Source organism: Vigna angularis, chromosome 4 (genome assembly GCF_016808095.1).
Source record: "Vigna angularis cultivar LongXiaoDou No.4 chromosome 4, ASM1680809v1, whole genome shotgun sequence".
NCBI lineage: Eukaryota > Viridiplantae > Streptophyta > Magnoliopsida > Fabales > Fabaceae > Vigna > Vigna angularis.
In genome coordinates, this window is record NC_068973.1 from 15,766,386 (window position 1) to 15,781,363 (window position 14,978).

Here is a 14,978-nt window from a genome sequence, read left to right on the forward strand (position 1 = left end):
AGTCATGCGTTTTCTTTTACATGCAAACCAAGTTCTAGTTTCATATGTTGATCGCTCCTCTAAAATGAGAGGTTCTGATAGTGTTTTGGTTTTACTTGGTTTAGTTGGAAAATTGTCGAGCGTTGAGGGTAGAAGAACTTGTAGTGGTGAAACTGTACTTTGTCTCTGTGAACATTCGGTCACGTTAAAAGTAAGGGAAGCTTATATAATTGTATTGTATGTTAGTTTCTACGTTTGTTTTTAATGAACACATGTTTGTTGAGTTGTTGAATGTATATGAAGTATGATTGTTGATATGTTTTGACTATATGAAGTATGATTATTTACTATGATATAGATGTTTGATTTTATTAAAATAGATGTTAAGAAATGAATTGATATAAAGAAATCTAGTATGAAATTTCCCTATGAAAGTGTACATTCGTCACTGAACAGTCTTTGACCGTTCGGTTTTTCTAGTGAACTTGGTTGGAATTGGATTCTTTCATTTGAGAAGAATCCTAGTTGAGGACGAGCGTCTTCGTTTTGTAATACTGTGCATGAGCGTTCGGCCAAGGGTAGTCGTTCCTTGGTATTCGGTTATAAACTTAAGTATATCTATATGTATTTGTATATTTTCGTTTGTTCTTAAACACTACTTAAATTGGTATCTATTACATTCACAACCCTTTTTCTCTATAAGTTTAGTAGTGCTTGGTCTTATACCAAGTGCTCATACTAAGTAAGTGCTTGGTCTTACACCAGGTACTCGTTCTACTTTCCGTAAGCTAACTTCATAATAAGAGCGTTCATCCAAGCCTAATAGGATTCGCTCATCATGGTGTTCAGTCTTTGACTGGCATTCTGATTTTCTTGATGTTCAACTCATTCAAAAGCTAAGTATATATATATTGACGTTCGGTCTCTTCACCAGATCTAGTTATGTACCCTTATTTGATGGCCCTCAGTGTCTGTCTAAATTGGTTCCGGCCTAGAGTTTTAGTACTCGGCCTAGGCTTGTTGGTGTTCGGTGTAACTCGTGAGTCAGTTCATCCAATTGGCTCACTTAGTATTTAAACGTTTGGTTCTAATCGTCCTCGAGAAATATTATGTTAATCACTCCCTTTCTTAAACCAATGATTCTCTCTCTCTCTCGGTTTTGATCCGCTTGGAACTAGAGACCTTTGGTCTCACTCCAAGCGTTCGGTCTTGTTCAGAGTCGAAGTTAACGTTCGGCATTTGGTATCTTCAGAGACGTTTATTCAAATTGATCTCATTGAGGTCTTATTAATGAAAGATGATGAAATATGATGTGTACGAAATGAATTGGATTATGAACGAGCGTTCCGGGGAGGAATAGCTCATGAATGAATATTGGAAATTTGGTAAAGTATGAATGTGGGCATGCTAAGCTGGCGGTTCATCCTGATATTCTGTGATTACTCATTCTCACGTAGAGAAGGGTAAGTCATGAGTGGGAATGGCAAGAGGTCCTAGTCCTTATGGTTAATTTGGACATATAGGACTAACCTCGGGTGGTAGCTGTTGAGGGTATCCCAGTTACTACATCACCCGGGTGCACGAACGTCGTAGCTACACAGAGTTCATACAGTCCAGATAGTAAGAGTCTAGTCTTAGGCTTTGCATGTATAAGTGAATGAACTAGTTCGTTTATTTGAATTGTGTGAAATCTATGTTGATACTTGAATTGAATTACATAAGCTTACCTTATTTTCCTGTCTTGTCCATTTTGTATGTTCAGTTGTTTGTCCTGTTGCAATGATCATCCGTGTGGATGTGAGTAGAAGGAGATGAGTTGCTGGAAGAAGCGCTAAAAGAAGAAAATCTGGTCGAGGTGGAAGTTAAGACCGAACAGTAGAAGCGTTCGGTCAACTATTGGTTTTCTTTGTATTACCGTTCGTACCTCTCTTGGCTACTTCTTTTATAGGACCGTTCGGTATAGGCCTTTTGTAAACCGTTCGGCCTAGTTGTAGCTAGTGTGCAGCTTTAATTTACTGTTATATTGTAAGGTCGTTCGGCCATATCTATACTAAATTTCTTTTGAAAGACTGAGCTGTAATATTATTAGATGTGATCATTCTATTGTATGGTTTTATACTGTATTTTTAGGATGTTACATGGGATGTTACATAGATGAATTCATAACTCAGTAAATAATATTATAACTTTTAAATTTAAAAGATTTGATATCATTTTGAAAACTAGATATTATATAGTATGCCTTCTCATTTAAGTCAGAATAATATGTATGTTAAATTCTATTAGTATTACTTTGAAATTAGAAAAATATTTATATATTTAAAAGCTTAAAACTAATAATTTACATGTTAGTTTAGGCCTTACTTTATTTAAAAGTGGAATTTTTTTACATATTTATAATGTCTTGCTTATGAATTTAAATAGAATTTTTAAAATGCACCAAACTTTAAAAACGTCAAACTAAGCGTTATTAGAATCTTTATTAGGTAAATTAGATAAGTCAGAGTCATCAAGTCTAGAAAGTTGAAAATAAACGAACCTTGAATCTTATAAAGTGTAATTCCTTGCCAAACTTTGTGTTTAAGTCCAATTGTACTTTATTAAATTAGAAAAATAATTAAGCATGCTCTTCTAAGTCAACATGATATTTTTATATTAGTTATGTCGTCTAAAATAATAACTAATTTTAAAAAAGAGTCATGTTCGATTATATAATAATCTAATGTTCTGGACAAAAATTATTGAATACCTCTAGTTGTTGACTTACGTGCTACCCATAGATTAGCTTAGATCATGGTTTTTACATTTTAAATTTATCGTGATTACATCTTTATGTTTTCATCAAGTTAATCATAATTTAATTTTTTTATTTCATACGATAATTATTTTTTTCTTTCCATTTTAATTTTATTTTCACAGTGCATAACAATTATATTTGTCTATAAAGTATTGATCAATTAACTCATTTTCATTAAAGATAACTTTAGCTTGTAAATTGATGTGGAATTTTAATATCAATTTCGTATATATTTGAAAAGAGAACACACATTATGAAATAGGTTGGAGGCATAGACAATCTCAGTATCCAAAGTGGAAATTGTCTTATTTAGGCACAAAATATTTAAGAAATGTGTAGGGCAACGGTTCCTACAATAAGTTCATCCGTAATTTCATGTATAAAGAAAAATAAGCATAAAAATATTACATAATATTCCATCTATTGAAATAAATGGTTTAAAAAGCTATGGCAAAAGGAAAGAAATACATTAGTCAAAGTCTCTAGCACTCATAACAAGAACAAAGCCTTATTACTCTACGAATTGTACTTATCTAAAATACTTTACTTTTCTTTATTGCTATTTCTTGCTTTCTTTTCTTTTAAATTCATATGTTGGGTTCTTTACTTTTTCTTTAGAAAACTAGAATGGTGGTGTGATGTGAAAATAAGTTTAATTTAATGAATTCACTCATATAATTGTAAAATGGATGGCTTAAACTAAAAGAATAGTAATTTGATTCGATCCATTTAGTTTAGTGATTATGATATAAGTACTCTTAGCCTAGGTCAGTTTCTAGAATTATGGATTGACTTGTCTTTTAAAATAATAGTTATAATATAAAAAATTATAATCAAATAATTAATTTAAAAATTGAAATTAATTTATGACCTCTTTAAATTATCCAAATCTCATGCCAATCCAATCATTTTTGTGTGGGACACGCAATCCAATCCTACTTGCTAATATGTTAGACTTGTACACTTTTTCTAATTATTTATTTGGACGCATATATATATCCTTACTATCAAATAAAGTCATTCTTTAGAAAAGAGGGGAAATCCCGAGATAGATCTACTAATTAACTTACATTATATCAAACTAATTTTCAAAATAATAACAAATTTGCAACCTAAAAAATAGTAATGCTAGGTCGTCCTGGATCATAATTTCAAATTCTTATACTAGTAAAATGAATATTTTGGTCTTTGAAAATATAACCCTACATCAATGTAGTCTTTAAAACAAAGTTATTTAGTATTTGAATGTCTAGTTAATTTTCTAATGTTAATTTATCATTCCGTTATAATTTTTAAGGATCAATTTAATAAACAAATTATATTTTTATGAATCAATTTGACATTAAGTTGTAGAGTTTAAGAGTTAATTAGTACTTATTTAACACTTCAATTTCGTTTTTTATTCTTTCCTCATTGTCTTCATCTTTTTCTTCAATGACTTTTAGTAGAGCTGGACATACTATACTAAACTATACTTAATTATATTTTTAATAAATTAAAAAAACTAAACTACTTAATATAATATTTAAACTGTATTGTTTAAGAGTTTAGTTTCTAAAAACTAAACTTATATCAATTAACTAATAATTGAACTGAATTTTGTATTGAAAGATTAAGCATGCTATCAACTACATAAATAATTGTTTTCCATACTCTATTGGTGGTTAGGCATTTTATAAACTTACTTACTATAAGTATCGAGTGATTGTTATGCATTTTATAAACGTACTGTAAGTATCAAAATGTTATGAACTTAAATAATTGTTTTCAATATTAACAATATTAATAAAGATCAAGACACTACAATTTCAATTCGGATTTAAATTATAGTTTAATTTACTTAACAAATTCAATTGGTGCTTAAATTCAAATGTTAAAAGTTCATTGTTTCATATTAATTTTTTTTATAATCTTAATTATTCATCAATTAAGATAATGAATAAATTAAACAAATAAAATAGATATTCTTCTTTAAATACTATTTATTTTATTATTTTAAATATAAAACAATATCTTTAAATATACAATTTTATTATTTTAAATATAAAATAATACCTTTAAATATACCATTTTATTATTTTAAATATAAAATAAATAGTATTTTAAATAATATCTTCTTCAATTCCACAATTTAAAGTTTATAATTATATATATTTTATTTACCGCATTTTGAAACTCACATTAAACTTATGTTTGAATGTCATTATGTTTGAGTGTAAAGTTTAGTTTAGATATATATTTTAGTTACCGTTATGCTTATGTTTGAATGCAAAATTTACTTTAGTTATTAGTTAATTAGTATAAGTTTAGTTTTTTAAAATTAACTATAAAACAATATAGTTTGAATATTATATTAAATAATTTAGATTTTTTTAGTTTACTATAGTTTGAATATTTTAAACAATATAATTTAGTTAACTATAGTTTTACAATTTAATATAATTTAATTAATTTTGTCCGGCTCTAACTTTTAGTATGTCTGTTTTGAGTTTGGAACACTTCAAATTTCAGTTAAACTCAGTTAATTTTTGAGTAAACTGAAATTTGTACTCTTCCAACTGAAAAATAAAGTGCCCTTCTCTTTTTCTTTGAAGTTGTCACATCCCACATAATGGTACAGACAGAATCTTTTGCAGACCTTGGCTTTATAATGGTGCAAAAACTTAAAGGCAAATATTATTTATCGACCATTTCTCCAGATGCCAGAATAAGACTTCCTCACTTTTTTATCTTTTATCAATTAATTGATCTTAATTTCTACTTACTCTTAATTTAATTTAATGTCGTAGTAATTGGTGTTAGTGTTGTTATTGTTAGAGATCGAACTCATCATATGTTACGGTTTCTTTGGATTAGTCTGTGAATAAAAATAAAAATAAAAAACTACTCTCACCACAAATTTTTAGTGACTATTCATAAATGGATTTCTGTTATAAACTGTATTTCATTTAACATCAACACCGCTGCAAAATATCATCTCCGACAGCGAAAATCTAGTATGCAAAGACCACACAATACCCAATTATTATAATTATGGTGTATCATGGACCATCTATAGAAGACTACTCGTTATACAAAGATATAGGGAAGAATCATTATATACAATATTACCTAAGCAAGTATATATAAAGATATTTCTAAATTCAAACTTAAGACCAATTGGTCACCAACAATTTTTTGCAGCAAGGCTGTCCTTAATAAATGGGCATAATGAACTAAAAACAAGACATCAGCTATGCTAAAGTTTTTTTATACATATTATTTTGTATTTGTAAATGTGATGCCATCTAAAGACATCCAAAAATTATTGGATTTCCATTACAAATCATACCATGAAGAGCAGGCAAAAGGACTAAAGTTTGTCTTAAGTTGGAAGAAAACATTGATTTCAACTTAATGCAACTACCTTTAGACAAATCAATCATCTAGGAAAACCCAAAAGGACACGTGCACAAAAAGGAAAAGGAAATGGCAATCACAAGGGTCGATCAGAAGTATCCTTTAGATAAGACAGCTAGCAGGCGAACCTTTCTTGAGCTGTTAATTAGCACAAAGCAACAGCTCCTCAGCCCTTTAGCCGAATTCGTTGATTGAAGAACAGAAAAGGACCTCTAAATTGCACAATGATCAATGAATTGAAAACTTCCTTATGTACAGTTTTTACATGTCTAGAGGTTTGGTTGGATATCTCTGCTCCGCACATAAGTTAAAAATTGAGTCGGTAATTCTGCAAGAAGTGCTTGAACAACTGAAAATCCACCTGCAAGAGGAAAGTTTGCAATTATTTTGATATGTTAGCCATCATTCACCAAATATTTATTCTTTGCGAAGTATATAATTTTTCTTTCTCAGTGATTTCATACTAGGCGCTGAAACCCTCATCATTATCTCAATCCTAATTGTTGAAAATGACACTTACTTTGAACCTCCCGAAATGGAACAAATTGGACTATATCACGTGAAGCAACGCGTCCATATGAACTCTCAAGCCTCTCTCCCTTGTCTGCATCTAAAACCTAAACAGGAAATTGGACAAAAAAATTATTTCACAAACACGGTTCGTAGCCTCAGACACCTAACATTACAACTCTACGTATGAAGAGCATACAGGTTTGATTTATTACCTCCATTTCTTTGAAATCAGCACCTCCAACCCCAACAATGAGGATTGATAATGGCAGATCAGATGCTTTAACAATGGCATCTTTTGTTTCTTGAAGATCTGTCACTACTCCATCCTTGGAGCATACCAATTAAAACTCAGCAGCGGTGATGGAAAAAACTTCATAAAATTCTTAGTAGTAAGAAGGATAGGTGATCTTTTGTTACATGATAAATATAGAGCATCATGCTTACTATGCATAATATTATGGATGCATTAAGGCAAACTAGACGGAAACATACATGACAAACAACCAAAGAACCATTAAGTTATAATAAACATACAGATTGTGTTCAATGAGGTAAAATTAGAATTTACTTTCAGAGATAACTATTGAACGCTGCAAAGTATATTGACCCTTACTGTGATTATTAACAAAACAAAGTACTTTCTTCCACCATTTGCTACCGATTGGCTGGCAATCAGTGCAGCTGTGCTTATGACAGGTCCAAAAAGAGTAGGTCCTGCAAGAGATACATTATGCAGGGCACTTGTGTAAGCCATCATAATTCCTTGGATCCCTTCCACCTACAACAGACAGAAACTTCTAACTAACAAAGACCTGTTTCAATATGACAATACACAAGACCAGACATAGCAGCTCTACCTCACAATAATGACTACTTCCATTCAAGTTGAAGCAATGTGAAACAGGACCATCAATTGGTCGTGCCCCAAATCCCCAAGTAGGAAATCGTTTGTCTGAATCATAAAACTGTAACACTTCCCCAACCTCAACAATTGCCTAGAAATAAATTCATAGCACGTCAATGATAGATCACTTAAACATGTAGTTGTGAATTTAAACCAAGAATTATTTCTCACCCTCTGGTATGCATTTGGCCGTCCAGAAGGATCAATATAATGCAAAGAATCAGGAAGGCGTGGATTTCCATTCGAAGCTGGTAAATAAGAGAAGGGTCACTGTAAGAATATATTTCTTCCCCCCTCATTTCATGCATAAACAGAAGCATCTTATCCATTAGGTTCAGTTTTCTACTTTTATCCCACATATAAAAACGGTGTTGAGGGTGGGGAGGGCAACCTCAAACCAGCTGTTGCGTCTGACAACAAGGGACTCGGAGGGTTAGAATTTTGGGGAACCCACAAATGGTTTCTCAAGGTAAACTGAGCACATCCAAACTCCAACTAGACAAGCGCACAAATCGAAATTGAAAACAAAGCATTATTGAGTGAGGAGGATTACTGTTTACTACTTAGCGGTTGGGTGGTAGTTTGAACTATGAAACCAAAGGTAACATTATCTAAGGAATAGTGAATTTGTATTGAAATTCTACCATTGTTGTAAACCTCTGTGTTAAAACAGTGCTTAGCAAGGGTAAAAATTAATGTATCAGCAAAATATTTCAGAAAGAAAATTATTTTTCATGTTAGTTATCTCAGAAATAGCAAACATAACAAATTAGCTATAATATAAGTTTGGGTATCTTTCTGATTTAAAACAGGAAAACTGTTATAAAAAATGAGAACAAAGTAATAACTGTGCCAAGTGGTATGGGCAAATTAATAAAAAAACATAATATGATTAATACCATCGCAAGAGTAGAAATCCCATAACGTATAATAACTCTTAAATAGGGGTTAGGAAATATCCATTGTTGAATTAGAGGCTAGACTTGTAACTATGATCTGAATAATAGCCATGCCAACGGCGGAAGGAGGATGCTGGAGGAAGTTTCAGTAGATCCACAGCTGAAAGAACCTAAGAGGGCCCAGTACTGTCTTTACATATTGACCTACCTTCAGATGATCCAAGAAGGTGAAGAAGTACCTATCCAAAACAGATAAATGCCACATTGCCCAGAGGTGACACCGGAGACAAAAATGGGAGTACTTAGACACAGCAGCCACAAATTGGTGCAAATGATGTATCATGCATCTGCAGAACCAGCTGGTCACCTAAATAGAGGTTCGGAATGAAAAAGTATCACATTCCCATATTCCATATAAGTTTGGAATAAATATTCCCATAAGTTGTTGATTCATAGGAATATAAAAGGTTTATTCTTCTCTAATGTTGCTTCTTATTCTCATAGTGAAACGTATCTTAAATTTCCATGGGAACTTTTTCTACAATAACTACCTACCGCTACTATCCACCCTGTTATTCCACATTTCTTCCACTTTCACTTTTCAATTTTTAATTAAATATTTTTTCTACACTTACTAAATTGCAACCAAAACATGTTTATTGGGAATAACATTCTTAGGTATAATTTCTGGGAATGTGTTCCAAGAAATACAATATTATAACTTGAAACAAATGCTTCTTATGCGTACAACAATTTGTAATCTCTTTAAGATACCCAACCCAACACAGACCAAACGGAAACAAAAACATTATTCTCATGTACCCTCTTTCATTATATTGCCTAGCGTGCAGTTTTATGTCTTTATCATTTACATTCATCCGTATTTCTCTACAATTTCGGCCAAATTGCATATCTGAATGCAGCTTAGGAACCCATTGCTAATAAACATAGTCCCTTTCTTAGCTAATTGTCAAATAGAAAATGGAATCATTGTATTTGCAATGAACTATTTTTCTTTTTCAAGATGTGACCAACTTGTCTAGCATACCTACCCAAGATTGTACATAAATTTTAGCATCCAATTACCTAGTTTTTTCAAATTTGACAAACTTTTTCTAGCATACCTACCAAAGATTGTTCCTAAATTTTGGCATGCCTAGTGGGACCAGTGCATTTCAAATTCAAAGTGTATACAACTCAGGTCTGGTAAGAGAGTCAATATGGATCCTTCCCAATCAAAGCAGTCCCAAAAAAAGTGGCAACTACAGCAGAATAGGAATGATTGCAGTTAAAGAGACTTTCCAATAATATCCATAAGAATTTGGCTTCCAATCGAGCCCAATGACATGTGATTCATGCAGCCAAGTTAACCTGATGGGATAAGGTCATTGTTGTTGAAGTTTATAATGTTAAAAAAATTGAGATGTTATTGGCAGTTTCTGAAAATTCTTGAGAACATGCATTGAAATACTTTATGAATGGTTTAGTATAATTGGAAGGAGGATTCATATTCATGATCATTCTTCAAATAATTGGGTAAGCAGATTGTTTGTATTAGGAATTCTTAGAATTTGGGTTTCAACCTCAAAATTAGCTTTTAAGGTAAGGATTTTCCCTATTCATACACTATTTTGACTATACCATTAGTTGGCGTAGGATCTCCAACATCTATGATTAAGACTTTTTGTCTTTGGGACAGTATGAAGATTGCTATATTATGTATTGTTTTATGTTCAGTATTCTATTTTATTGGTTTATGAATTGGTGTTCTATCACATCTTGGAATAAGATATTCAATTTTAAGCAATTAATGACATAAGACTTAAAACAAGTAAGAAAGTTTAAAAATTACAAATACAATAATCATAATATTATTGTGTCATTCTCCATCACTCGATCATTATATTTAACCCAAAGATTAGTACAACGAGTTTGAGGATATTGTTCTGCACCTGTAAAGTCAACAGCCACCATGAAGTTCAATTCAAATCCCCCTGCCAAGTAATCCAAGAAAGTATATTGGACACTTTCAATAAATCTGTCCACAAATAGTTGGCTCTTTAACACCTGTAGTATTATAGTCACGTAAGCTTTAAGGAAAAGACAGGAATTCATGATAGAAATTAGTTTAAGGAAAAGACAGGAATTCATGATAGAAATTAATTTAAGGAAAAGACAGGAATTCATGATAGAAATTAATTTAATAGTAATATAAGACCTTATTGTCATGGTTTTGTCCACCAGAAGATGGCAAAAATAAATTTTCTCCTTGGCCATTATTATGAATGTTCTCCAACTCAGCCAGAGATCTCTGCACTTTACTGATAAATCAAGAATAAACAACCCTAATATGCATTTCAGCATAGACAGAGACATAACGGAAACATGGACAGATAATTAAGAAGGAACTGAGCTTTACCCAATTAAATCATGTCTTCCATTGCTATTATAGTTATAGCACTCTATTATCAAAATACTCTCCTGTAAATTATAAAAATGAAAAATTAGTTAGCTTCAACTCAACTATATATAGAACATCATGCCAAAATACACATGGTCAATATTAACACAGTATTATGTAATGATGAAATGAAGAAATTATGGAAGAATAACATTTCTAAATTATAGTTTGTTTTCATGAACAGGATGCACATTTTGAACATAAAGTAACTTGACCCCGCTGCCTACTATTTGAAGGAACCTTTGAAACAAAAAGGATAAGATACTTTTAACAGGCAAAGAAAACTAAAAATGGCAATCCAAAAGTGTGATGGCCAAGTTCAACATTACCGTTATTGGCCACACCAAATGACATAACTGTATTTAAGTTATATACCTTGCTTCCTACTTGTTGGATATTCACAAACACAGATTTCCATATTGGATTAAGATCATTCTTTATAACTTCTGTTTTGCAAATTGGAATGTGGACACCACCTTCTGCAACTTTTGATATCAATAAAAAGGGGTCCTACAACATAAAAAAACGTATTATAGCAGAGTGGCACTCCTCATAATGCGAAAAAGAAAAAGAACACAAGTGCATACATTTCTTGAGAAGAGATCCTTGCATTCCAAATCTGAACACCTGAACGCCATCTCTATTGCAGTCTTTGAGCTAACACACTCCTCAGCATGCACCAGGAGCTTCCCACAGTTTTTGGGCAGTGTAGATCTCAAAGAATCTTCTGTGTGTAGATCTATAGTCAATGATTGATCACGCTGTGTGATTATCTGCAGAAGCCAATTAGTTATTACTGTGCACAATTCTTGGGATGTAAATTTGGCTGAAATAGTGCAAAGGGACGAATAATGAGCATTTCTTTCTTGGTTTAAAAAACATGTAATAAGCTAGGTAGTTAACAAATGATCAATGACCTAAAAACAGAAAGGTTACACATTTTCAAGATCATAAATTTGGATCTATAATTAAATTGTGGATCATAAAGATCCAACTTCATTTGTAGTGCAATGAATTCCTTTTCATTGTCAGAGCTGTGTCAACAGAAACTTTAACATTCTCCATGTTACCTGAGACAGTACACATGTAGCCTCACCAAGAAATTGCTGCTCATCTAGCTCAAGCATCTGCAAAAGTAAACCAAATAGTTAAAATCTGGACACTTTTACATTGATATTCTCTACGAACATGTTATATCATCTAATGAACAAGAAAACAAAAAGGCCAACATGCGAAACAAATATCTTTTCATGGAATTGGGGATGATTATTGCCCAGCCTTTAAGCTAAGTTATAGGAGTTGAGCAGAACCTAAGCTATTTGAAAGAAAAAAAGCTGGTTTAAGTAGTTATCTAGTGGTTCACATGCGAGCTATTAGGAAACCATTTATGTAAGTAAGCCTACACTGCTACACAAGATAACAGACCATTAATTTATCACACCCTATCTCAAGGTAGATGATACCTATGCATTTTCCCTCCCCTCATATCTTAATACATTACAAGATTCTCAGAAGCCAGAATCATTTGCACACATTTCTCAGTAAAATCAAGAAAATTGGGAAAAAAGTATTCAAGCTTTCTGATTTGTTATAAATTTGCAATTTGAACGAGAAAAAAACATATGTACAGAAGTATGGATAATCAATGATAGCATTACTAATATAAAAGCGTCGACAGAAAAAAATGTCATTCATTCAGATACAAACTTATAACCACTGTATGAATAGACTTGTTAACATTTATAAAATTCTAAGAAATTGGAAATGATAGACTAGAATCTAATGTGACGAGAACATTTTATATTGGAGCCACATCTTACTAAAAAACGAACCAAGTGTACAAGCCATCATAAAAACTATACCTTTATATCTAAATTGTGAAACTGAGTATCAACATCATACACACGAAACCTGTGATGAAAGAATTTTTACAGAAAACATCTGGTAAAAATAAAAAATGTTCATCTATCTTGTTAGAAGTATAAAATATCACATTCAAACTTACACTAAAACCTGCACAACCTCAAAATGATAAATGAGGGTGTGTTTAGTAATCCATGTTGGACTTGATGAATTCAGAACAACTTCTGTACGGCAAATTTCCTCAAGTGCCCCAGTTTTGCCTTTTGCATAAAGAACCATCATCGGATTATTCTACATAAAAATAAATATATTAAATACCCTAACTCTGAGATGGAAGCAAGATTCACCTAATTGAAAGATAAGAACATTAGCTATTGAAAGAATATTCTTTATTTTTATAAAAAATGGTAGTATGGTAATCGTATAAACAGATGAACACTTGACAGCGGCCCATTGGTCCATGTGGTTTATTTGCACAACTACGTTAACGAGGTTTATTTAGATATTCCTTGATCTCTTGTGTGAACGTAAGGATAGAGTAGAGTCTAGTCTGAAACCCGAAGACAGCTAAGCTATTAGATTTTGAGGAGTTCAACATTATCTCTTTCATTTTTTTTTTTTCACACAAGAGCATATTGTTTGTATGAAAAATATCATTTGTTAGTATTTTTAAATTTAATATCAATCATTTGGAAAAAAAATTGTTACACTTTCTTCTGTTTTTACTAAGGAGACTCAGTTTACACTTGGCCGGGATTAGCGTGTTATCTTTTCTTCCTGTATTTTCATAACTTGACAGAGATTGCAGTTCATGACCCCAAGCTACAGGCTCTTAAATTATTAACTAAAATTCAACTAGTTCTGATTGGAATGGTCATAATTTTTCCTATTATTTGTTTCTTTCTTTCCTAAATGTCTGTGTGAATAACTTGCTAAAGAGAGATAATTGTGCTGGCATAAGGCGGAGATTAATTACTCATCAGCTAATTAAGCAAAAGCAAAGACAGAAACAATCGAGTAGTCTACAAGTTCAATTCCAATTCTGACAAAACGGAACCGAAACAAGTATCTATAAATAACCAAATTAAATAGGTAAGATAGGATGCAAGAGGTTCAGATTCACCAAACGCTTAACCGACGGAAACGAACCTTGAAAAGCACATCACGATCACCCAAGCCAGAAGCGGAAAACGACAACTGCAGCACAACAAGAGGTAATTGTACTGTAAAAGCTCTTCCACAGCTGAAAGCGAGTGAGAAGAGAACGTGAACAAAACACGCTGACAAACTCAATAAGAAGCAAACCTCGATCTGAGAAAAGAGACCGTGGTGGCCGCGAGACCTGAGGAAGTTCTCGACGGCGTCGTTTGGAGCGCCAGCAAGACTACGGAAATCGCCGGCGGTTCCGCCGATGGCGGCGCGGCCTGCGGTGACTTCGGAGAAGCAGTTTCCCATCGAAAAGTGCGCGCGCAGTGTAGTGTTTGTGGCTTGACCTCAGTCTTTCCGTCAAACTCAGCAGTGACTGGGAATGAAATAAACAGAAAAATGAAACGAACAAAACCATACGCACACACAAACTAATTATATACAATTATATAATCTAATTTGCAATTTCCGAAATTTTCATCTTACTTTTCCTAGTTCATACAGTGTTTGCTCATTTCATTGCTTTTTCTTTCTTTCTCCCAAAGAAACGCGTTTTGTCTCTACCTTTGTTTAATTTTATATTTTCTTTCAAATCACTGAAATGTTCAAACTTATATGCATGCCTCTTATCAGTTATAAGAGTGACTCTGCAGGAGAAACAATATAAAAAAGTTTAAGATTACAAGTGATATTTTCTATATAAATTTAATTAAAAAAATTACATGTATTTTCATACAATTATGTAAACGTATGTATATGAATTTATGAATTATAAATAATTATGGATATTATTAGAATATAAAATGATTTTTTAAGAATTGGATTTTAAATTTAATTAATCTCACAAAACTCATTGTTTAAGAGTTGAAATTGTTTATTTTTATTTAACTAGGAACTTCTAATATAACAGGATGGTTTCACTAGAATTTGTTGAGTTGATCAGAGATACTTTGTAGGACTATTTCTTTGGTGTTCGTGTGGGAAGTGGCAGGTCTTAATCAGATAAGTTTCGAATGA

The 14,978-nt window shown here is 32.1% G+C and overlaps 1 protein-coding gene across 4 annotated transcripts; it reads right to left on the reverse strand.

Annotated features, from left to right (window-relative positions):
- Positions 1-6,010: 6,010 nt before the first annotated feature.
- On the reverse strand, positions 6,011-14,578 carry LOC108331434 (protein BONZAI 1). Of its 4 annotated transcripts, XM_017566104.2 has the most exons (17): positions 14,448-14,578; positions 14,121-14,337; positions 13,965-14,012; positions 12,958-13,106; positions 12,815-12,863; positions 12,023-12,079; positions 11,540-11,725; positions 11,328-11,462; positions 10,911-10,972; positions 10,710-10,812; positions 10,444-10,558; positions 7,764-7,840; positions 7,546-7,683; positions 7,302-7,466; positions 6,901-7,014; positions 6,696-6,792; positions 6,011-6,536 (listed from the first exon to the last, which is right to left on the reverse strand). In XM_017566104.2, the coding sequence occupies exons 2-17, from the start codon at positions 14,268-14,270 to the stop codon at positions 6,445-6,447; spliced, it is 1,737 nt and encodes a 578-aa protein (XP_017421593.1). In that variant the 5' UTR covers positions 14,271-14,337; positions 14,448-14,578; the 3' UTR covers positions 6,011-6,444. The 4 variants fall into 4 exon arrangements, with proteins under 4 accessions (XP_017421593.1, XP_017421594.1, XP_052731621.1 ...); XM_017566105.2 differs by lacking the exon at positions 14,448-14,578 and having other exon boundaries at positions 14,121-14,441; XM_052875661.1 differs by lacking the exons at positions 7,546-7,683; positions 7,764-7,840; positions 14,448-14,578 and having other exon boundaries at positions 7,302-7,402; positions 14,121-14,441.
- Positions 14,579-14,978: the final 400 nt, after the last annotated feature.

What these genes read in the sequence shown, in the direction of transcription:
- LOC108331434 (XM_017566104.2), bottom strand. Translation starts at nt 14,270, where the DNA reads ATGGGAAACTGCTTCTCCGAAGTCACCGCAGGCCGCGCCGCCATCGGC. An exon ending in CTACATGTGTACTGTCTCAG is followed by an intron (nt 11,726 to 12,022) that starts GTAACATGGAGA and finishes TGGCTTCTGCAG; the next exon opens with ATAATCACACAGCGTGATCA. An exon ending in GGAAGACATGATTTAATTGG is followed by an intron (nt 10,813 to 10,910) that starts GTAAAGCTCAGT and finishes TTGATTTATCAG; the next exon opens with TAAAGTGCAGAGATCTCTGG.